This window comes from Dysidea avara, chromosome 8, assembly GCF_963678975.1.
Source record: "Dysidea avara chromosome 8, odDysAvar1.4, whole genome shotgun sequence".
NCBI classification, from domain to species: Eukaryota; Metazoa; Porifera; class Demospongiae; order Dictyoceratida; family Dysideidae; genus Dysidea; species Dysidea avara.
In genome coordinates, this window is record NC_089279.1 from 35,255,160 (window position 1) to 35,280,661 (window position 25,502).

Sequence of the window (25,502 nt, forward strand, 5' to 3'; positions counted from 1 at the left end):
TGTACAAGACCCAATGTCTTGTACATTTTACTTAAAACACTTAGTGTAACTCCGAGATATTTATGTAATTGTTTAGTGATGACTGTATGTTAATAATTATCCTCAGTTTTTTCCAGAGAGAAAAACTTGGATGATTATATGCAATGGTCCCACGCTACTGGATGAACATCAGCAGATTGAAAGCCAGCCTAGGGATAGATGCTGGTGTGGTGAATATCTTTTATTTATTTTTATTTTTTTAATGTTATTTAAACAGGGAGACAGCATCAGCAAAAGTTGTTTTTCAGCTGTGCCCTTTATCCACATGTGCTGATCAAACTATAATATGACTAGCTAATACACAGTCAGGGAAACATCAATCCTTTCCTATTGGTGGTGGTATGACATACATAATAATTATGGTGTTTTGTTGGTTTTCACCGTTTTTCAGCCTCAGTATAAACGTGATTTTGGTGAACGCTAAGATTGATAGTTGGTTGCATTGTCTGCATGTGAATGTGATCACCAACTAAACTTTACTTTCGTGCAAGACCCTTGCTGCTTCAAGGCAAATAAAGTACTGTTAACCTTCCCATGTACATCGAGTAGCTTTATTGGATAGTGTGTATGTGTTATGTCGATGCTGCCAGCCTGCAGTCCTCATGGTGGACATAGTAACACATCACTTGTAGGTGATGTGGCTAATGGCAGCACTCCTGACTCTGCCGTGTGGTGGAGACCTGGGGACTTCCTTGTGTTTACCTTGCAGGCCAACAAGAGGGCCAAGCTGCCTAACTATTTCCCTCCTTTAGTCCCTCCATCATTTTGCTGCCTACAGGTTGGTACACTGTGTTTGGGTATGCAATGAAATATATACCTTGGGACCAAACATGATTTTTAAGGTGTCCTGATTTTCCAGGTATTAAGGGAGTACTTTTGGACCTTAACTAAATGTCTGGATTATGTAGGTGTCTGCCAGTGTCCACATTAACAGGTTCTGGACTAGCAGTACAGCCAGTAGTACAGTTTTGACCATATCAACTTTTGGACAACTAATTCCAAAAAGAAAATGTGCGCAAAATCATAATAATTACTGGTATGGTAATTATAAAGTTTGATAAGATACTATTTCAGAACACCAAAGTTTCAAAAATCTCCTGGTAGGAGGGGCATACTCCTAGCTGCTTTGAAACTGTGTTGTCTTCAGCAACTGCGGTGCTTATAGCCTACTCAGTTGGCCTGACCACCAATATGTATTTCCTATGCAGTAAAATTTGCTGACTCTAATGCCCTATTGATTTAGAACACTGAAACTAGTATTGGGTAAAACATGAATGCTGGGATAAATTTAAGTTATCTTTATCATTTAGTCATGGTAACGAGTTAAATATTTGGCCGCCATACACTTTTGGAGGTCTTTATCTGTGCAAACTAGTATCCTTCAAGAAGCCTGGGTGTTTATTTCTTCTTATTATGCATGTATGATGTTAACCAATAGTGAGGGTGTCTATATAATCACACTGACTCGCAACAGTGAAATGAGGTGAAGCACCTTCCGTATGTTGATGTGCATACGATTTTAGACCTGGCGTTGAGTGACTTGATGTTAAGTGATGGTGAGATGCTTGTATAATGAACTTTCCATTTGGAATCTCTGTTTAAACATGGTCAGGGCCGCCCAGAGAAATTAAGGGGCCCAGGGCAAAGAGTTAAAGTGGGGCCCCAGTGGCAAGGAGGTTTCCATTCTGAATCACAACTTCACCCAAGCTGTAAGTTGAAGACCTAAAAAAAAAAAAAAAAAGGTCATAACCTTCTAACAATGAGAAAACTACCCTCGCCAACCATATCTCCTTATATATAAGCTTGCTACACTGCTTCTCTGAAGAATACTGTGACTGCTCTATTAGAGTATTTAAATCTGACTGCTCTATTAGAGTATATCGATCTTTTAAACAGGTATTCATGGGGCCTCCTGGGGCCCCTTTCGGGCTGGCGGCCCTGAACATGGTGTAAAACATGTATGTATATATATTCATACTATACGTATTTAAATTATGCTGTGCAGTAACTATGCCATATTTGTGAGTATGCCTGGTGTTTAAATGGTTTAACCCCACATTTTGGGATGAAGTGTTGGGCATATTTTTGGAACCATGTGTGTACTTGAGACCAACTTGATTAAATCCTTAATACCAACTAGGTGTGGTACACACAAATGAGAGAGATTGTATGCAAATAATAAACCTGTAAGACTTCATCATTGTTCTATTGGTGGATAGATTTTTTACTTTATTGCTATAGATGAGTAATTAACATTACAAATTAAAATGGCTGGATCCTATGAAAATACGTAATAAAAAACAATGTCAGTAAGCAATGGACACAGTGGTTGAATGAAGCAGTTAAAGTGGAGAAGCCAATAAATTGTTGATTATAAAAGTTGCTTGAATTGTAGTCATTGGCAATTGACTGGTTATTTATAGTGAAATTTCACAGCAATAGTTATGATGTATGTATAGGAATTACAAAAAAAATAAATTGATCAAGTTTTTTGAGTCGCAAAAAAATGTATTTGAATAGACTTTCTAGTGTTAGCTAATGATCAAATACTCCACTTGTAGCCATACTTGTATGTGATGCTTTTTCTGCCTGACATTAAGTGACTTGAACATTGGGATACAAATTTATGAAACTTAAACAGTCTTTATTGTAATCAAGTATCTACTGTATGTTTTTAAACCCTGCTAGTTACATGGCGTATAAATCAGGCTTCACTATACTCCAACTATTGTGTTGTTATTACAGGGAGATATGGAGTATAATGGGAAGAGTGTGACTAGATCTGGTGATCATGTGGACTATTCTACTAGTCCCATTGTATGGGAAGAGCCTGGGACTAATGGTCAACATGCCTGATTCACCAAAGTGACTGTAGCATACCTTGTGTGTGTGTGCACACACATGTGCATGTACACACATATCCAGTATGAGAAATGCTGTAGTAACTTCTGGACAATTGACAAGTAGCAATTCACAAATGAACTAGTCGCACATGATTACTGGATTTAGTTACTGCTGGCATCCAAGTGTATGTTCTATTAGAGTATTGTGGTCTTGTATTAGTTAAGCCTATAACTGACCAGTCCAATATTCTACTGCCATGTCATTCATTTTACATGACAAAGGAGCTTGGGTCAGGGCACAACAAAATATGTGATAAAAATGTGCGTAACCGGAGTTCTCCAAGGAAAGTTAAAATTGAGCGGCTGAGTAGGGCACACTGTTTGAGGCTAATTAGTGTGAATGTGCTTAACATAAATATTGGTGATGTTATAGTATTTTGTGTTTGGAAAACTTCTAGAAATTCCTTTTTCTGAGCTATGGGCACAGGATTATAAAATGAAAACCTGGACATAGTAAACTCTGACTTTCAAGCTGAGTACCTTAGAAAAAGAATTGCTACTAAACCCTTACCAGATGTCAGCTTTCAGCACAGGTTGGTCTAAAAAGTATCCCACCCCACAGAGCAAAGTACAAAACAAGGTGTGTGGTCATATTATTATGGTGATGGTGGTTTCTGAATCTACAACAAATGGAGCAAAGTAAGACTTAAATTTTGCTAAGGGGAGTCGCTTAGCACAATAATAGTTGACTGGATCATAAACAGAAGGACAGTCTTTATGCAGTAGACTATCTGACATGCCACAAGAAATGGTAGTAAAGTGCTAGCCATCATTATAACCACTGCCATAATAGTGCTGTAGGTAAGGTGTGACATACTGCACAGTATAGCAGATACCTTATCCAGACAACCTAGTGTTCAGATAACTGAAAAATCGGGTAGTTGGAAAAGGCGGATACGGTCGGACGCGGACACGGACGCGGACATTTTCAAAAAGCACTTTTACATTTATGTAACAGTTATTTTTCATACCTAATGCTGTTTTTACAGCAGTCTTCGCTTCGAGACCCAGGCGTCGATCCTTTCATAGCGCTTATCCATTTATAAGCGCACGTGCGAAGGACTAGACCAGCACTCCACAGCATGCCAAAGACCATAATGGTGTTGTACACATGTTCTAAAGTCTAATACAGAGTTATATAGTTGTAGAGATTAGCTTGTATTCCCCATGCAACTTAGCTTAGCAGGCCAAATCCACAATCTTACGCCTTTTAGTATAAGGCGCAGGCGCTTATACCGAGTGTTGAGGATTTCAACATGATTTCAAGGACCTGGCCTACGAGATTAAGTTGGGACATGCTAGATTAATCTCTGTGACTCTGAATTAGATTTCTAGAGCACGTATACAACACTATAATGGTCTTTAGAGTGCTAGTCTATCCTTCGCACGTGCGCTTATAAATGGATAAGCGCTATGAAAAGATCGACGCCTGGGTCTGGAGGCGAAGACTGCTGTAAAAACAGCGTTAGGTATGAAAAATAACTGTTATATAAATGTAAAAGTCCTTTTTGAAAATGTCCGCGTCCGCGTCCGTGTCCGCGTCCGACCGTACCCGCCTTTTCCAACTACCCTGAAAAATCTGTAATTCTGAAGTGGTGTATATGCTGTAAACATTACATTGATGTCTTACGTATTAGGAGAGGTACTAATGGTTAAGGATATTTTTTTTAATACTTGGATAGTAAAATTGGTACCTGAGTACTCATTAAGATCTTGTGACATGTAATCAACAAGTAATCATATAATAATATTATGAAGAGACTGCAGAGTTTGACTAGTGTAATTTGGTGCATACATATTACACTAACATGAGTATCATATCCTGTTACTTGAAAATTTTGTAAACCAGTCCGGTATATAACATGCCACATGGGTATGACTATATAAAAGTAGCTAGTATTCATGCATAGTCAATCGTTAACTCTAGTGGATACCGGTAGCTACTAAAAATCCACAATTGTTTCAGCCCTAATTCATAATACCGTATTTACAATGTTGCTGCATTTTAATAGTGGCTGTACTGTGTCCTTAAATAAAAGTATAAACAGGATCCTTAAGTAAAAAATGCTGTGGATATTATTGAAGTCCTGTAGGACATTTGTTCTAGATTATGAAGGTAAATAAAGTAGGCTATCCTGCAGTATTATTTTCAGTAAGGAAAGACATCCTATACATTCTGTGTCTGGAGGCCTAAGTATGTCAGTTCAAACTTGGTCTTCCTTATAACAGTCATTATTTGATAACAGTATAGTTAAGTGTAACAATCATTGTAAACTCATTTCATTCAAAGTAAAATCTAAACTCGAAAAAACTAGTCGTGGTCAGCCATCTGAATGTCAATAATCACAATATTTACCTGGTTAGCTGTGGCATTACCCTTAATTAGTTCATGAAATTGATGTGATGACTATTCATACTTAACCACTACTCGATACTCAAAAATAATGTAGCCCTTATTTTCAAAATCAATTGTGGCACCACTCAAGTGTGCAGCAACTTAGTATTGAAGGTGCAGCATTTAGCCAAGGAAATACAGTATTTGATAAAAGAAATAATGTATTTACATAGAGTAGTTCATTTAATATGGCTGCCTAATGTTAAAAAATTGATTTGCCACTATTCAGGGACAATGATTAAAGCATACATATATTAAGCGGCTCTCTCAAGTGCACTGACTATTTAGAATATATCAGATACTGTATTCAATACTGCCATCAAATTATTATACACAGTGCAAACTGTTTTGTGGCTATGGTGATATTCTTGGCATATGCTTGTAATTAGCAGTGGTTATCATTAGGAAAAGTGCTAAGTCATCAATTTTTAACATATTAAAGTTAGGAGATTTGGTACAAGCACATTTGACATGAGCTATATGTACTCTACAATGAAGTACGTAGTTACATACTACAGTATGTGCATAACATTATGTGTGTGTGTGTGTGTAAAGTTTGTTGCCAAAATGACATATGTATTAGCAACACTTTCGGCATATTTTTTTATTGTCTGTTAGGTGTTTCACCACTTCCTTTTGTAAATTCACTAGGCCTGCTAAGTTTTCCACGTCAAATATGTGTGAAGTCGCAGCATTGTCTCCCTTGATACACTCCAATTCATCTAGGTTGATGTTGTTGCCAATGCCAATTGACACCACACTAACTTTACCTCCAAACTGGTTCAGGCACTTTGTGGCAGTACACACATTTTCTCCTGAATTAGACCGACCATCAGTGAGAAATATTACATCAATTAGTGCATTGTCTTCATCATAATACCCACATGTACGCTGTAGTATTTTATCACAAGCACATCGGATTGCATCACCAGAACGGGTTTTTGGACCATGACGATATGAAATACTAGATATTGCTGCAAAGAGTTTACCACGATCAGCTTGATTGCAATTGAAACAAATGTCCCTTTGTATCTTATCACCATATGTCATCACTCCAAACTTAGTGTACCCACAAAAAAGTGGAACCAGTTTACTTAACGTTTCTGTCATCAAATCAAAGTTTGCTTTTCCAATACTTCCTGATGTGTCCAATATAAGCAAAATGTACCGTTTCTTCGTGCCTTGTCTTCTATAGCGATAGTGACGATAATTTCTAATGTTTATTAAGTGACCATCTATATCAAATGGCTCTGGGGTTTTGTTTTTGTCTAGTTGATCAGCATTGTCTTCAAAAATTGATGATGTTGGGTTTTTATTCACTGGACTTTCTTTACTGTTTCTTCGAGTAACTGTTGATAATGCACATTTTTGTTAGTTATTACTTATAATTACTATCTGTTTACCTCGAGGGCATATTTCTGTGCTTGGTGATCCACATATTGCTGATATGCTTCTACTACTTCTGTTTAGTGGAACCACAATACCATCAGTCCGTGGAACCACACCATTAAAGTCAGCAGTAACACCTTCACTTTGATCACCATTATTTAGGTTAATAGTTTGATACGTTGATGAACCCAAGTCCAGTGCCTCAATGAAGAGCTTTGCCTGTTCTTGCAAGGTTGGTTCACCTTCAACAGATACATAACATTCAATATTGTTTTGCACTTAATCAAACAGATCATACTTACAAACAGTTCTACTGTCTTCCTGTGTACACTTGTCACCATCTTTTCGAGTTCTTATTTCCCTAAAGCTTCTGCTAGTTGGACAATTTGAATTGTGTAGTGGTTTACCAGTCTTAGTCCAGCTACTCCAGGAGCCATAGAAACATGAAGAGCAATGAGTGAACAATTCTGGTTGTATTACCCTCAGGAAGGAATCACATGGTAGTTGTGAATCCACCACATCAGTCAGTGATACAACAAGTATCAGGAGTAGAGTAATCTTCCGCATCTCGATTGGTTATAGTGTTTAGCATGGTAGTGGCCCTAACTTTATAAGTGCTTCAGGAATTGATGTATTTGTAAACATGGTATTCAGTAGTCTGAGTCAGATTTCTTGTCTAATAAATATATGTCAACCATTCTATTTTGTAAACAGGCTGTCTGTATTAGGTAGACATGACATTTGATTTATTTGAGAAGAGTTGTTCTTGAGTAATTGCTGGGATTCCCATGCTATTAAGCTATGCCACATCAAACATGACCCAAAATATTGTGTGATGCTTGCAATTGCAGATGCAAGCTTGATGGACCACTCTTTACATAACCTTATATGTAGAGAAGGATAGTGTTACTGTGTGTGCATGTGTGTGTATCTTGGCAGGCCTAGCTGTATGTGTAAATCTTATGCGTGCATTCATCTTTGGGAGTTACCGTAGTGTAGGATGATCAGAATTATTTGAGACATTATGTCTACGTATGTGAAGATCTATAAACTTGAGTTGATGTCAAGGCACAACTGAAGTAATTGCTGACGTCACCTATGGTTTTTAAATCCTTAAAGATGCGTTTTTTAGACAACGGTGTACAAACAGTGAGTTAGTATGCACCACTATGACAAAATTACTGATAGGCTTCTTTAAGTATTAGCCATCTGATCACAGCCAGCACAGGAAGCAGGCACAACCTGGCTGAAATTTGTACCTTAAAAGTGCATGTGTCACTTTGCTTGGTGCCATTTTGATCAATATAAAATTACCACCAATTGTCCACAGTTGCATTAGTGCATATCTCAATATGTGGTTGTAAACAAGAACTGCATGGTGTCTTACCCTGTCAACAGGTTTGTAAAGATATCAAACTACTAAAAACAGCCTTACATACAAAAATGTTATGTCTGTGTAATGCAGACAGCTTGTTTACGTAATGCATAGCAGCAAATATTATGGTCATACTGCTATAGGAGGAATTAAATTTTATCTTGGCTATTATACTTTTCAATAGTTGGTAGACATTTGTCTAAGGCAACATGGTTTAGATGTTGATGTGTGCTGCACATAGGTTGCCTGGATCCCTTAAAACAGACCTCTACATGTTATCAACCTGAGAATTTTTAGCCTAGATCAGTACAGTCAGTGCTGGTCACTCTAATAACAATAACAGTAGAATACTGTATAGTAAGTAGTAGGGAATACTAGGGATCATGAAGGTTTGGGCTTTTCAGTCTGGCCACAAACATTGCCCTAAAATCACTTAAATCAGCCTCATAATTTACAACTTGGCAGTATTTGTTAGGTACTAACAGGCCAAAAAATGCCTGCAAAGTGCTTCCAATCTATTCTGTGGAACATTTTTTTTGACTGATTAGCTAACTCCAGCCAAGTACAACTTCCTAGGGTTAAAGATATAGGCTTGATTTCTTCACTGTTCAATGTTGCTTCAGCCTGAAATGTGCCTCATTACCAACTGCCAGTGTTGGCAAGTTACTTTGTAAAAGTAACTAGTTACATATTACATATTACTTGCAACTGAACTATTTAGTTATAGTTACATATTACCCATAAAATAAAGTAACTATAATAATATTACATATTATATTACTTTGTATCCACAGCCTTAAGCTGTCACGTGTGAAACCACCACCTTATCACGTGGCATGATTGTGTTGTTGGATAATGTGCAAATCTTGGTTATAAGTAAGAAGCTGGTGAATAAGCTTCATTCAGTAGGCTTCGTTACTTCGTTGTGGCTAGGCGTTACTCAGAGGATAACTAACAAGATTAGTAACTTCGTTACTTGTAGTAATAATATTACATAATATTAGACTGGTTACAGTAACTATGTTACTTAGGTAACGCGTTACATTTGTAAGTAAAGTAGCTTGAGTTATAGTACCTGTTTTTATAGCATATTTCGTTATATTATTATTATTATTATATTGTGTTAAGTACAGAACTCAGATTGAGTATTATATGTACAAATTCACAATGTTGTTCTTAAATTGATTAAAAGATTCTGCTTTAACTACCGATGATGGTAAACTGTTCCACATAGTAATAGTTGATGGAAAAAATGAGAATTTGTAGGAGTCAACTCTGGTTGCTGGCTGAGAAAGCTTGTAAGAGTGACCACGGAGGGTACTGTATAAGTTTGAATATGTTAGGGGTAAGCTATGCTGCACATACACAAGACCATTAATTATTTTATACATCATCATCAATTTTTGCTGGTTTCTTCTTACATAGAGAGTGGGCCAGTCTAGTTGGTGTAACATATTTGTAACGCTCTCATATCTACCATAGCAATTCATAGTAAATCTAGCTGCTCTTCTTTGAATAGCTTCAATGTGTTGTATATCCCTCTGACAGTGAGGTGCCCAGATGGTACATGCATATTCTAGAATGAGTCTTACAAGGGTTTTGTAAAGAGAACTTTTCACCCTAGTTGGGCAGTTGTTTAAATTTCGTCGCAGGAATCCAAGTACTGAGTTTGCTTTGTTTGATATGATTTGAATATGATCTGTCCACTTTAACTTATTATTCAAGGTAACCCCTAAATATTTGGCTTGCTGTACTTCACGTATCTGTGCTTTGAATGAGATACCAATTGTTTAGAGGTTCGAAATGGCTTGAGGCAAGGTTGCACCATGGCACCAACTTTATTCAACATCTATTTTAATGCAATGGTGACCAGGTGGCGTAGTCAGAGTGGAGAGGCTGGAGTGCCTATTTTGTACAAACATAGTAGAAAGCTGGTGGGAGATCGAACTGCAAAGTCTAGGTTATTGAAAGTACAGGTGACTAAGTCACAGTTCGCTGATGACCTTGCTTTGTATGCTGTAACTTGTACAGCCTTTGAATCAGTTTGTAAGAGATTTGTACAAGCGGCAAGTTTTTATGGTCTGACTGTTAGCTTACCTAAGCCAAAAGGTTTGGCGGTGGGAGCCGCAGTTGGTGAGGGTGATAATTCCCCAGTGGCGGTGAGATGGAAATGGTGAGAGATTTTACTTATTTAGGTTCCAAGTTGTCTAGTGATGGTGAGATCACTGCAGAGGTTAGCTGTAAAATTGCTAAGGCTTCCAAAGCCTTTGGTTGCTTGAGGGTACCGATCTTCCTCAATCGCACTCTGTCCATTAATACTAAGAGAGCTGTCTATAAGGCTGTGGTGATTTATACTTTGCTATATGGAGCAGAGACGTGGACTCTGGAAGCTCCTGATGTGAGAAGGCTAACCACATTTCACAACCGTTGTGTACGAACAATTTTGGGTGTGTCTAAATTCCAACAATGGCAAAGCCATATTACTACCCAACAGATATCTGGACAATTTGGCCTGTATTGGTCGATAGCTGATTTTATTTTGGATCAAAGGCTGCGGTGGCTTGGTCACCTGGGCGTGTGTGTAGTGTGTGTGTGTACATGTGCATATACATGTGTGCGTGTGTGTGTGTGTACGTGCGCACGCATCTACGTGCATGCATGTCTACCTATTTGCAGGTATGGACAATTTCAAGAGGTTACTGGCTGGAGCACATGCAATGTTATGTATCAATCACTACTACACTGTGATGACATTCCTTATGTATTTCAGGACAATCATTTCAAGACAGCTGCAATGGAGAAGAACGTAAGCACAACATAGTCACCATTGTGTATTAAATACAACAGAGCACACAATACACCACACTTGTAGCTCTGTTAAGACTAGTATGTATATCATGTATTGTGTATGTACTGTTGTTAGGTTCCCATGATTAATCGGCATGTTGGGGGTGTGGTACAACAACTTTTTTGGAGCTCAAAGTCACTCACTCCTGCCATATGATCAGGTACTGTCTTCATTGCTGCCTTATTTGACGTTTCCCTCATATAGTACCTCCATCGCTTTGCTGCCTAATTCCAGCAGGTTAGTATATTAGTATACAATGAACTGGGAGCATGATTTACATGTGTTCTGATTTTCCAGATACTTTTGGACCACATTAGGAACATCACTGTTTGGATTTTCAAGTTGACTGGAAAGGTGTAGTATACACAACACTTAAGGAGTAAAATTTGCTGCTTACTACTTTATAAAAATTAAAACCCACAATCAATAGTACCGAGTAGGTGTATAAAAGTCATATCACTACTTACATTTGACATACAAATATATTCTAAATGATTCTAATCATTAAAATTGAATTTTTTGGAGAAGGTCATACACTTTTGGAGACCTTTCAATGTCTGAACCAACACTGTAGTTATCCATAAAGAAGCTCAGGTGTTTATTTTAATGATTCTGAACCCAATGTTTGGTGCCTATCCAAGTGTTTATTCTTAGTGTGTATGTATGTGGGAAGTGAGAATGCTGATCTAGATTTGCAGTTTAGAATCTTCAGTAAAACATGATGTCTATCTGGACACTATTGTATTCTGGTGGACAAACAATTTTGTACTGATGTTAAATAACCCTGGTACTTAGCCATTCAGTTCCTGGCGTTTATTTCATAGTATTCACTAGCGGTATGGCTATAGTGATGGTGGTGCTTGGAATCTCTGCTTGAACATAAAGCAAACCATGCAACTACATGTAGGATCAAGTAGTCACCTGATCTGGGATTTTTTCTGCATTCAATGGAGTTTCTACATAGGCTTCTCTGTGACTAGGCATCAGTGGGAAAGGTTGTACATAAGTAGACCTGTAAAATTACTATGTACACAAGTATAAGGAAAAATTAGGAATTTATCACAGAAAAAAGTTGGGAAACAAGGAAGGTCACCTACACCAGCAGATGTACTAGTGAACATTTAATCCCTATACCCATGTGCAGTGACTGAAGTAGAGATTTAATGATCACTAGTATATCTGCAGGTGTAGGCGACCTCCCTTGTGTTTCCCAACTTTTTCTTCTATGATCCCTAACTGAACTTAAAATTCCTAATTTTTCCTTATACTTGTTTTTTTTACTTTTTGTAATTATGACTGGTGAACCCACACATACCACCGCAAAAGAAAGGATGGCACCAGAGATAGTTTTCATCTAAACGCATGCCCGGTTATCAATTACTGACTAGAAAGTGGAGTGTCCATTATGCTTCACTTCAGCTATGTTCTGCCCATTGTACAGTGCTACAAACAAAGAACAGTAGAAGTGCTTCTACAATCAATCCAGTCAACACAAATAATACCAACAATTCATGCGCTTCAACTATCAATTTTTGTCTTGCAAGTAAAGTGGTCAGTACGCTTCGCTTTTACCTATTTTCAGCATGTTACACAGTGTTACGAACAAAGAACAGTAGGAAAAGCACTTCTGCAATCAATTCAGTCACCATGGAAAATATGGATGATTGCCATTTACAAACATAGGGAAGCCATGTATCGCACTACCGCGAATTGACAGGCTGTCAGCAAAAAGAAATGGAACATTAAGAAGGACAAAGGTAAGTCCATGATACGTGCATTGCACAGGCAGGCAGGCAGGCAGGCAGGCAGGCAGTAGAAATTCCTATAACTTTTAAAATTTCATAACAATCTAATGGAGACATTTAGGATTGTACTAAAGGTACTATTGGGCTTGGTTATACCTAACCAATGCTGCTTAGGCACCAGGATAGTATTCTGAAGCTGGTTTTCGAGTAATGTTTTTAGCCAGAAAAACCCAAATCTCTATGATCCCTAATATACAATACTATCTGTACTGTATGATATAGAGCTTTTAATTGGATTACAGAAACTTTGTGCTCGAATACTCTCTAATCAGATTCTCTAATACTAACTATGTACTTGTAGCCATACCTACACTGTAACTTTAGAGGTACACCGATATGAAAATTTACCTATATATCTAGTTGCTTAATTTTACTGTACATAGCTAATACTGTATAGCTGGTAATTTTCGAAAGGTTTTTATTTTCGGATATTTCGAAGAGGCCCTTCTCTTCGAAAATAAATTCCCACGCCCTTCGAAAATAAATTCCCACAGGTGAAAGCAATGATCCAGCTTTCGGTGATTTGCTTGTGTATTCCTTGAGTTTTAGCTCAGTATTACTGATGATAATGGGTAAAATATATCATTACTGTGCCAATAACCAGAAAACAGGTGATCCAGAATGGGAATTGATGCCGTCTGCTCTATAATCTATGCTAGCTACGATTGAGCATGCGAGCCAGTGAATTTATTCCACTCGAAACTCCCTCAGTCTTCTCTCCAGTGCACAGGGATGGGGGTTATTCCATCAGTAAGTCAAACATTCATGCATCTTCATTATTTGTGATACGAATTTCTGTTTATTTAAAATCCATCCGGACTTCGAAATAAACACTCTTCGAAATTAAAATCCTTCGAAATTCAGATTTTGCTCCTTGTGCGAAATTTTCTGTTTCGAAAATAACCCACTATATGGCAGTATTGCCTCAGGTATTGGGAGTACAAATTTTATGGAGTTAATGCCAAATTTATTTGTGGCATGTGCATCAGTCATGTTAGTTACATGGTATACTACTGACAGGTTTCAGTTTACTCTAACTGTTGTGTTGTTATTACAGGGAGACATGGAGTCTAATAGGAAGAGTGTGACTAGATCTGGTGATCATGTGGACTACTCTACTGGTCTATTGTATGGGGAGAACCTGGAACTAATGGTCAACATGCTTTCTACCAACTGATACACCAAGGTGTGTGTGTGTGAGTGCGCGCGTGTGTGCGTGCATGCGTGTGTATGCGTGTGTGTACATGCTAAGGAAAATTACTCATTTGGTTTCACCTGACGTATTGTGTTTACTCTGCTACAAGTTCATAATATATCTTATAATCTCACCATGTTACATTATTTATGTATTTGCTGTTTTGTATATTTAAGTTTTTGTGTTTAGCAAGTCCTGATGTATGATCTCATTTCTTCCATTATTAGGGTACAAAAGTTATTCCTGCTGACTTAATTGCTACTGTTGAGACCCATAATTCCATCCAGAATGGTCTCCATCATGAGGTATGAATTGTGTGTGTATTGTGTGATGGTATAAGATGGTGTACTTGTGGTAGATCTTGCTGGCCAACTCCTTAGCTCTGACAGAAGCTCTGATGAGGGGTAAGACAGCTGAGGAGGCAAAGGCTGAGCTAGAAAACGAAGGTAAAAATGGCAAACAATTAGAACTGATCCTTCCTCATAAGATAACAAAGGAATAGTGTGCTACATTTTACTGGAAATAAAAAATGGTACTACCTACATGAATTTGACACTCACGCTCAACTTGGTTAACCATACAGTTTTAAAGTATCATATAGCTTACTTAGACTTATTGTAAAATCCAACCTGTATACTGACATGATGACCTTTATGAAGCATTTTACATTTTATTCCTGCTTTCCGCTACCATCATATACTTACCGTTATTAGTGGATACATACACAGTGTTGGTCTGTATTGCACAAAACCTACGTTCCTTTTCTTAGTCTTTGCAGCATTGTTGCTATAATGATCAAAACTCCCTAATAGAGCAGTCATAAAGTACTCTTATAGAGCAGTCGAGAATGTTTCACTGTGGGCTACATTAAAAGCCTGTGAATTTTTATTTATTTATTTTTTAAGGCTTTGCAGCACAAGTACCGAAGGCCTGTAGGATACCTGGTCCCACAGCCTGTTTAAAGTTGTTACATAAAGTGTGTTTGAAAAGGTAGGGAAAGGAGAAAAAATCCATGACTAGGACCTGGGCAGCCTCGAACCTGCAGCCATCCGATTAATACTCAAACACTTACAGGAGTCTACCAGGTGGTCAAGATGTTTTCTCCTTGTCAATTTCATGTATATATGTATCCATAGGAACTCTAGAGAGTGACTTATTATCTCAAAGTACCACATGTGGAACCAAATTGACATTAGTTTATTTATTAAGACTTTACAGCACAAGTGCTGAAGGCCTGCAGGACACCTGGTCCCACAGCCTGTTTGATTGACTATCATCATACAGTACAATAGTACTGTATAGTAGGGATCGCAGAGATTTGGGCGTAGTCCATGAAAAAACACCGAAAAAACACTTGATTACAGTAGATTACAGTAGATTACAGTAGGGAGTAGAAAACACTTGATTACAAAACACTAGATTACAAAACACTTGATTACAGTAGGGATATAACACTTCTTATTGTTTTACTGTGATTTAATATCATGGACTACTCTAACTTGTTTCAGTACTTTTTATCGATATGCTATGGTCCCTACTCTAGTTGAAAATTCCAAATTTTTTTGGTTATACTTTGTTTGTTTATAAATAACAAGTACACAGAAAAATTTAGAAATTTCAACTAGAGTAGGGACCATAACACATTGATAAAAAGTACTGAAACAAGCTGGAGTAGTGCACGATATTAATTCACAGTAAAACAATAAGAAGTGTTATATCAGTAGATGTGTTATGGTCCCTACTCTAGTTGAAATTTCTAAATTTTTCTGTGTACTTGTTTTTTAACTTTTTTTTGTAAATAATAATTAAGACTGGTGAACCCACGCATACCACATCTGAAATGGTGCCGCACACCCCAATTATTGTCTGAAAAGTGAAGTATCCATTACGCTTTGTTGTCGGCTATGTTCAACCTGTTACACAGCAGTATGAATCAAGAACTGTTTGAAAAGCACCTCTGATATCAAAATAGCCACTATGACAAGTACAGACAATTTCCGTTACAAAGGGAAGCCATCACATGCTATCACCAAATCGACACTTTTCGCTGTCAGCAAAGATGAATGGGACACAAAGGAGGACACTGGTAAGTCCAAGAAGAATGCATTATGGTATGCAAAAAGGCACCTGTCGGGCCAAAGCAATGTCAAACAGTGAAAAAATCAAGCCCGTAGCCTTAGCCGTTATCAAATTACGCTTGTCTGAAGGCATCAGTCAGTCAGTCAGTTACTTATTTACTTATTCAGTCAGTAGAAAATTCTATTAAATAAATTATTTTTAAAATTCCGTAGCAACTTGTTGAAAGTGTTTTGGGTTGATCTGAAAGCTTGTTTGGGCTTAGTTTCACCTAACCAACACTACCTGATCGTCGTTAGGGGAAATTGAGGCTGTTTTTTGGGTATATTATTTTGTGGGCCACGCCTACTCCTTTGTGGTCCCTACTATACACTACTATGGTAGTGTATGATACAATAATTTTAATTATTGTTTTTGTATGTACTATGTACCATATTAAAGCTGGGTTCAAATAAACACCGAGTCCTAAATGAAGGCCAGGGATGCTACCTTATTGTAAGGGCATGTACGAGGTTACAATGACTTAATTTGTAGAACAAGGCTAATGAAACTCGTGACTTGTTACAAGGAGCTATAGCAAGATGTTTCAGCTGGTTCACGAGTAGATGAGGTACCTATACAAACAAACACAGGGAGACTGAGTGTGGTGCTCGACTAGAAATTGGGTGACCTGCAGTTTGAATCCCGGGGTTTGAGGGATTTTTTGGCCTATTTTCTGTTTCGCCTTATTAGCTGTGTTAAGAAATGTCAAAGTCTTGTTGGTGATTGTACTTGGTTGTATGTGCCCTGGGCCTAGTAATAAAATGAGTCTGGTTATCAGGAGTTTAACAGCCCATTAGTTTTTCCCTCTAGACAGTTTGAGAAAATTGTAAACTAGTTAGATTTTTGCTCAGTAGGTCATTATGTTGAACTAAAAGCTGTCAATCTGTTTACATGTTCACCTTTGTACATATCAACATATTTATGCCCACAATGAAGTGCTCATTATCTTGGTACGTACTCGGGGAGTTTTATCTCATTACTCTGTGTGCTTCTGTCCATTCTCCATTGCACACATTGAACAGACAAAAACTTGAGCTACATTCCACAGAACAAACTGTCACGTCAATAATCACAACACACTGCGCAAACACACACACGCACACACATGCTTTTAGAAAAATCAATTTCAGTAAATCAATTGTTTCCATCTAGTGGGCTGTGGGTGTACACATGGTTTGTAAACTACTAAAGTCATTATGCTATACTATACACAGGTATTTGAAGGCAATAAACCAACCAACTCAATTGTGCTGCAGAAACTGACTCCCTTAACTTTGGGAATGTTGATCGGTAAGCAGTACACCCACTGTAGTGAAGTCACTACTCCATATTGACATTAGCAATGTATGAGATGAAGATCTTCACTCAAGGAGTGGTCTGGGATATCAACTCATTTGACCAATGGGGGGTGAGTGTGATTACTTGTTGTAGATAACATGGAGTAACATGTACAGCTAGTTCTTGTGTAGTTACATGTAAAATGCTCTCTCCTTTTATGTATATGTTAAAGCATAGCCGCGAGTGCTATATGAAAAATAAAGTACGAGGCGCGCGGCCGAGATGCTAATAAAGCACGAGGCGAAGCCGAGTGCTTTATTAGCATCGAGGCCAAGCGCCAAGTACTTTATTTTTCATATAGCACGAGCAAGGCTATGCTTTAAATGATTTATGGAACTTTCTAGTCGTGTAGCTTCACCATACACTAGGACTCGTAATTAACAAGCGTTGCACGAACTATTAGCAGCCTGAACGCACACAAACTAGTTTAACAAAGTAACTCACGCGTATTTCACCATAGTTTGGCATAGTAGACGTTCATCGCGTCTTTTGGCAGGTTTTGCTCGGAACCCACAATCGATTCTATTGTGAGTCACATGGTGAAGTATTTCCGTGATATCTCCAGGACTTGTCCGTGTACATTAACAAACGTAACAGCAACGTTATCTTCTCCCACCCATCATCGAAGCATTTAGGTATGTCTATAAAAGCAATCCAGTGGTGGAACTCGTATCGGCTGGGGTGATTGATCACTCAGCGCGGCGAGGCTATCAGCCTTCACCGGCTTGAGTGATTAGTCGTACTGGCGTGAGCTCCGTAGGCTATTAGCCTACACTAAGGCACGTGGGCAACTGTGCTTTATTGCCCACAAAGAGTGCTTTATTGCACCGCAAAGAGTGCTTTATTGAACGAATAAAGCAGAGTTATATATAAAGCAGAGTTATTGAACGAATAAAGCACTCTTTGCGGTGCAATAAAGCACTCTTTGTGGTCGATGAAGCAGTTGGCCGGCTGAGAGTGTACTTTATGAAATTTAAAGTGCACTTTTTCCTTTGATCTCGCCCACACAAAGTTCTATAAGTATATTTAATGCATAATGTCATATCCACCATATAGTTCTTGTAACTCTTTGATGTTTGACTTGGATATGTAGTTGTTCATTTATTATCTTCTTGTAGAGTTGAGCTGGGCAAGCAGTTAGCTAAGATGATTCAACCAGAGTTACGAGGCACTGATCTGGTCAAGGGACATGATGCTAGTACCAATGGCTTGATCAACTACATCAAAGGACACAGACCCAAACTGTGATCAAAATTTATTCAATCAATTAACTGATGTTAGGTTTCAGTTATAGTTTCCTGTGTTAGATGTATAGAACTGTCTTATTGGTGTAGCTATAGTAATGTAATAACTACAAGGAACACAACAGAATAGTAGTTCAGTGTAGAAACATGATCACCCCATGTGTAATTTGCTTTCCAGTCGGTTGGTTGGTCACTCACTCACTCACTCACTCACTCACTCACTCACTCACTCACTCACCCACCCACCCGCTCGCTCGCTCGCTCACTCAGTTGGTCAGACATTCAGTTGTCAGTCAGTCAGTGAGCCATTGCATACTTCTGCTGATGGGCAGAGCTTGTGTGTAGGAAACTTATTGGTGTTTACGGATAGGCGAGATGTTTTGGCTATCAAGTATCAACTGTTATCAATGACAGCAGCCAAACAAAATCCCCTATGTTGAGTCATCAATTTATTTAATGCTGATCTATGCATTATGAAATTCCCTTATATCACTTGCTGTGATGTAATATGTATTATGTCAGTGTTTGTTTTAGTGTTATATACACGATGTGTACATTAATGACTCAGGATGTTTACTCAAATTTCTAGAGGGTGTTTACTCAAATTTCTAGTCTATGTTCTAAAAGTCATTTTCGTCAACTGGATCTAGTTTCTCGATAACAAGTGTTCAGGTAAGCAAAATGTTCAAACAAACATTTTCTGCAAATTTCTGACTGGCATATCCATGCATACATGCACTGTTTGGTATTGTTGGAATTGATATCAATATTCAGCTGGATAATACACGTCCCAATCTTGTCAAGTTGAAATCAGGTCAGTTGCTTGAAGATAGGCATGCAGCAACACTGGATTCAATCTTTTTCTTTGGTTCAACTGATAAAGCTTTAAATACATGATCATGTATCCATCATTGAACCTAAGCCTTACATGTGCAGAATGAGAATACTTCAGATCGAGTAGACATCATTACCTTGTACTGCAATAAGCGAGGCATCTATCGTACTTGTTGTAGATCTTGCTATTGTGTACAGCAGAACCTCTCTGAAAGGACACTGTGTATACGTCTAACCTCCTTATAAGGACAGTTTATAGACCTTTACCAATACAATTTTACCTCTGAAAAGGGCAACCTCCTTAATTTCATCAAAATTAGTTGATCCCAAAGTGTCCATTAAATAGAGGTTCTATCATAGGTGAATGTGGATATGCCCAGAGACTTCACTTCACTACTTCTACCTCACCATCATCAAGGGATGATCTAGAATGATTCCTTTTACATACTGGCCTATAATTATCTTTATGTAACTGGAAAAAAGTAACTCAAGTTATGGGTTGCCAAGTATGTAATTGCTAATTGGAAACTGGAGAGGTCACATTTTCTAATGACTGCTTTATTAGAACAGTTTTGACTTCTCAGAATCCATTTGATTGTTTCATTAGAGTATCACAATCTTTGTAAGATTTTCTTCCTTTGTGGTTATATATGTAAACCATAGGCCTTGTCCCTCTCTATGTTTACTTCTGAGGAATCAAAGTCACTTTCGATTCTTGCTACCTATAATTTATACATGCTGCAAGACAAACTGAAACTCCCTCCCTACATATACCCCTGGGAGTTGCACCACCAGACATCCTGCCTTTCATAGCTAGGGTGCAGCATAAATTTTGCAGTATATAACTTGAGGTGTACATGTCTATACTCGATAGCTAGCTGTTGCAACCTACCAAGAGTGATACATGCATAAAAGAATACAATTATTTCCACTTTATGTAATTGATACAATAGGAGGATGTTGAGATAGCAGTGCTTAAGTCAAACTCACACCTGCATGATCTTTTTCTTAAAGCTATTATTATTTTTTAGATGTTTTATAGACCAGTTGACTGTTCTATTAGAGTAATTCGGATATAGCAGGTAATCAAAGTTCTCTCCTAAAGTATGATGTTTCTGTTAGCTGTAGCCCTGGGGCTACCTTTTCATGTCTACGTTCTATGTTTAATACAAATTAAGCATTTGTATCTAGCACACGTATATAAACATTCAGCATCCCATCCAATATATCTGCCATTGATAGTCCCATCAGACTGGTGCTGGTGCTGCAGTGATCACATGTAATCATGCATGTTGAATTATTGTGCCATTATAATGTCTAATTGTGTGTTATGTACGTTCCTTCCAGCCCTATCAAAACTTACTTCTTTACTTTGATTATTACTTAGAAGAGTATAGGTGGGCAATTAAAATTAACTATTTGTGTAGGTATGTAATGCACACATGTACATATTTGAGTGCAATTGGATCATATATAACTTGTACACATAACATTTAATATAAAATTGCATGAGGCGAAGCTGAGTACAATTTTGGCTGTTACAAGCACAATTGTTCTCTAATCGTACTGCCTACTAATCATGACCACCCTGTAGTCCACTTCCATTCTTTTAGTACTTATTATACTTGACTGCGTTATGATTCTGATTGGCTAGTTACGATATCACAAGTTGTTCCACTTAGTTCTTATGTCAGCAAAATTGCTACTTTGAAAAAATCATTCTTTGTTGCACTTAAAAGGCTACTATTCTCTGCCTATTTGAATGGTAATTTCTTGGTGCATTTATTTGGTTTTTGCATTACTCAGTTTCTGTTATCTGATTGGCTGCTTTACAGTGCAATTCCATGTGATTCAGGATAAACTATTTGGACTGAATGTACGGCAAACTAAATCACTAAGTGATCAGCTATGTATTCAGTAGATTATGGGCCAGCCTATCTGAAAATCATCACACCATGCCAAGTATAAAATTTTAATAATGCTCCTATATATATTACTGTAATACTGTACAAAATTTTAAAAAAATTAGCATATGAAATGATGGCATATGTAGCTCATACTGGTGTTCCCAAGGATACCAGTTCAACTGATCGCTCCAGAGTTTTGATTATGTCTTTAAAGCCATCATCATCATCAATGCCTTTTTGAACCTCAATGACACGAGTGCTTAGTCGGGCAAAATCTGCAAACATTTTCTGTAAAGTTTCTGACCTGGATACCCATGCAGTCTCAGCCTGGCTGTAGCTAGCATCAGAATCAATGTCTTCTTGAAGATCGACAATATCAATATCTAGTTGGTTAATACAGGTCTCAATTGTGTGGATATCCTTTTGAAATTGAGTCACTTGTTTGAAGAATCCCATGAGGCACTTGTGCACGGCAGTAACACTCTTTGCAATCTTGTTCTTAAGTTCAACTGAAAGCATTGACGCTTCCATCACTGAGCTCAGACCGCCCATGATGCTTCCGGTGTAAAATGAGAGTGCTTCAGTTCCAGCAGACATGAATGCTGTTGTGACCTCTGATCCGCTCTCTACTGGAGCTTGAGAAACAACTACCATACTTGTTACAGCCCCAGCCACGGTATAGAAAAAAGTGGATGCACCTAGTTTAAATAGCTTATATTGAGACTCCGAAACTTCATCCTCTTTCTGTTTTGTACCACCATCAATGAATGCGTTCTCTTGTAAGATCTTCATCTTAACTGAATCCAGATCAGGGCAGTTTTGTCTAAGCATGTCAATGTCATCTTCAACTCTTTTGATTCGCTTTTTCAGGTAATGAAGGAAGCCTTTAATTTCTTCCTTGGCTTCTGCATATCTTTTCTCAGCGATAAGGGCTCTGATGAGTGGTATTGCCTTCTGATTGCTGCCGTAGTCCACCACAGCCTTTGTGCTGGAGATAATTACGTCATAATAATCACGAATGCAGCAAATGTCTCTCTCAAAATCGTACATTTTCATTGCGAATTCAGCGTTCTTCCTTGCTATTTCACTATTTAGTTCTGTGATCTCGCCTAAGTGTTGTACAAGCTCCTTCTGAAATCCCCCAAGTGACGTAAACGCCTCCTCGGCGGCACCTACAAATCTTCTCTTGAAGGCTTCATACACAGTTTCCAGTGAGACTCGAGGTCCAGGGAATGGCGCAACTTCAGCCATGGCAAAAATCGAGGCAAAAGTAACTCTAATTCAAACACTGTCCCTCGTACTGTATTTAAGCGTAGTCACGCCCTGGAATGTTGGAATGTAAAAGTTCACGTGACTACGGATAATCTAGTATGCTCTCCGTATACTGAGAATCACCATAAACTTGATAAATACGTCATGATCACTGCATAGATTCTCTCGAAAATCTATGATCACTGTCACTTCTCCAAGAAATGGATGATGATGATGATGATGCAAAGAGTAAGTTAATAATTTCAAAAGATTAAATGAGAAATTAGTTAGCTATTGAAAACTGCTTTTTGTTGTTGGTTTTGGTTGTGCATCAGGTGATGGTACTCATATAGCTATTTATTGTAGATGTTACGCATGTACACACATGCATGAGTTCAGGTACAAGTACATAATAATGCTAAAAGTCAAAATACTGAACTATTGGTTGGATTTGATGAAAATCATGATGTCTGAAAGCTCAAAGGTGTAGTGGGAGAAGCTCTAGTTTGTCATTACCAGGTTTGGATGGACATAAGGTTATGATAAAAAAAGAAAAAAAAGAATGTATTACAGACATAAGGGAATGCAAATTTAAGGCAACATAGTGCGGCAGTGAAAAAACTGCTGCTGTTAGGTAACATCAAAAGTTATCAACCATCTATTACTACATGATTTAGCAACAGAAAATCAGGAAAATACTGGTATTATCAGTCGGCAATTTCAGTATTTTATAATATTGCATTTTGAGAAAATGCATGCAATACTGAAATTGCCAGGTGATATTTTTCCTGATTTTCTGTTGCTAAATCATGTAGTAATAGATGGTTGATAACTTTTGACATTATCTAATAGCAGCAGTTTTTTCACTGCCGCACTATGTTGCCTTAAATTTGCATTCCCTTATGTCTGTAATACATTCTTTTTTCTTTTTTATCATAACCTTGTGTCCATCCAAAGTACAGACAAAGTTGGTAATGTGAAGCCTAGTTTTAGTCAGAAATGTAATCATTCAGAATATACTGTACCTTGTGGCTCATCTCTGAAGATGTTGATGTCTTTCGCTAAATACGGACACCAGATAGAGTAACAATACGTGAGGAAGAAGTTAGAAGAAGAAGAAGCTAGTCAGAAGAACTTTAGTTTGCTTCAGAAGTCAAGTTAACATGCTATTGCTTTAAGGGAGATGCTCTAAAGTGGATGCAGGGTTTTCTGTATAGCAGATCTCAACAGGTCTGCATACAAGGTGCTCTCTCATCTAAGGGAGAAGTCACAGTTGGTCAAGGCCCTATTCTAAGCCCATTGCTATTTTAAATCTACGTTAATGATCTTCCTACTGCCATTACCAATGTTAATGTTAATCTTTATGCTGATTATACAGAATTGCATTTTTGTCATAATGACTTCAGACAACTGGAGCACACACTGCGATGTGCTGTTATACAGCTTTTTACCTGCTAACAAGTTGAAACCAAATGTTCCAAAATCCTCATGGATGCTCATTGGGACCCGACAGCATACTTTTGGGAGGACATTACACCTGTCACTTGACAGTATTCCACTGAGACAGGTGTCTACGATACGATATTATATTGACCAACATTTGACTTGGTATGTACCACCATGTGGAGTATGTTTTAAGGAGAGTTTGTGGCAAGCTATATTCGATCAATCGCCTTAAATCACTCACTCTCAATGTGATGAAGCTATTGTAGCAGGTACATGTTTTGCCAATAATTGATTATTGTGACACTGTGTGGGTGCCTACTAATACTGGTCATTCTAAAAGACTAGAGGAAGACTTCATTCACGTTTTTCATCAATTTACTGGCTCCTCTATGTTTAATCTCACTTTGGCTGAACATTGTAGATTTCATACTACCATGCAAGTTTATAAGATCTTTACAAAGTTGTCACCCTCCTACCTGCATACTACATTCAAATCTGCAATGTCTGTTACAGGCCGTACAGGGTGCAATTCACATCATTTGTATGTGTCTGCCATGCACTTAAACTACGGAAAGAATAGCCTCGCCCTCTATTATTGTAGCACGACTATCTGGAATAGCCTGCCACCTCATTAACTGAAATGAAGTCATTAATAGCATTAAACTAGCTTATTTAAGCTATGTTTAATATCGTTGCATGCATGTACCTTTGTTAATGTACAGGGCACAGCTGAAAAACAGCTTTAGCTGATGCTGTCTCCCTGTTTAAATAACAAGGGGGGAAAAAGGAATAAAGCCACAATTATTATAACCTAACTTTAGTCAGAGGTGGTATGACTGAAGGTTCTTTGTACAAGATCCAATGTCTTGTACACTTTACTTGAAACACTTTGGTCTAACTCCGAGATCTGTGTGTAATTGTTTAGTGATGATTATGTTAATAATTGTGCTCAGTTTTTCCAGAGAGAAAAAACTTGGATAATTATATGCAATGGTCCCAGGCTATTAGATGAATATCAGCAGATTGAAAGCCAGCCTAGGGATAGGTGCTGGTGTGGTAAATATCTTTATCCACATGTGCTGATCAAACTATAATATGACTAGCTAATACACAGTCAGTGAAACATCAGTCCTTTCCTATTGGTGGTGGTATGACATACATAATAATTATGGTGTTTGCTGGTTTTCACTGCTTTTCAGCCTAAACATGATTTTGGTGAACGCTAAGATTGGTTTGCATTAGTTGCATTGTCTGCATGTGAATGTGATCGCCAACTAAACTTTATTTTCATGCAAGACCCTTGCTGTTTCATGGCAAATAAAGTACTGTTAATCTTCCTATGTACATCAAGTAGCTATATATTGGATAGTGTGTACATGCTATGTCCATGCTGCCAGCCTGCAGTCCTCATGGTG

At 37.9% G+C, this 25,502-nt stretch overlaps 2 protein-coding genes across 2 annotated transcripts; one reads left to right on the forward strand and one right to left on the reverse strand.

Annotated features, from left to right (window-relative positions):
- Positions 1 to 5,842: 5,842 nt before the first annotated feature.
- Positions 5,843 to 6,814, reverse strand: LOC136262670 (uncharacterized). The gene is made up of 2 exons (XM_066057040.1): positions 6,741 to 6,814; positions 5,843 to 6,686 (listed from the first exon to the last, which is right to left on the reverse strand). Exon 2 carries the CDS (start codon positions 6,445 to 6,447, stop codon positions 5,917 to 5,919), a length of 531 nt encoding a protein of 176 aa, XP_065913112.1. The 5' UTR covers positions 6,448 to 6,686; positions 6,741 to 6,814; the 3' UTR covers positions 5,843 to 5,916.
- Positions 6,815 to 11,024: 4,210 nt separating this feature from the next.
- Positions 11,025 to 18,829, forward strand: LOC136262675 (glucose-6-phosphate isomerase-like). The gene is made up of 9 exons (XM_066057050.1): positions 11,025 to 11,109; positions 11,154 to 11,186; positions 11,247 to 11,303; positions 13,812 to 13,940; positions 14,177 to 14,254; positions 14,308 to 14,434; positions 17,280 to 17,357; positions 17,408 to 17,475; positions 18,524 to 18,829. Exons 6-9 carry the CDS (start codon positions 14,347 to 14,349, stop codon positions 18,527 to 18,529), a joined length of 240 nt encoding a protein of 79 aa, XP_065913122.1. The 5' UTR covers positions 11,025 to 11,109; positions 11,154 to 11,186; positions 11,247 to 11,303; positions 13,812 to 13,940; positions 14,177 to 14,254; positions 14,308 to 14,346; the 3' UTR covers positions 18,530 to 18,829.
- The last annotated feature ends 6,673 nt before the right edge of the window (positions 18,830 to 25,502 follow it).

Excerpts from the sequence above, each read along its gene's own strand:
- LOC136262675 (XM_066057050.1), top strand. The coding sequence starts at position 14,347 with ATGAGGGGTAAGACAGCTGAGGAGGCAAAGGCTGAGCTAGAAAACGAA. Across the intron at positions 14,435-17,279 it reads AGAACTGATCCTTCCTCATA|AGGTATTTGAAGGCAATAAA; the intron begins AGATAACAAAGG and ends TATACTATACAC. Across the intron at positions 17,358-17,407 it reads AACTTTGGGAATGTTGATCG|CAATGTATGAGATGAAGATC; the intron begins GTAAGCAGTACA and ends TATTGACATTAG.
- LOC136262670 (XM_066057040.1), bottom strand. The coding sequence starts at position 6,447 with ATGACAGAAACGTTAAGTAAACTGGTTCCACTTTTTTGTGGGTACACT.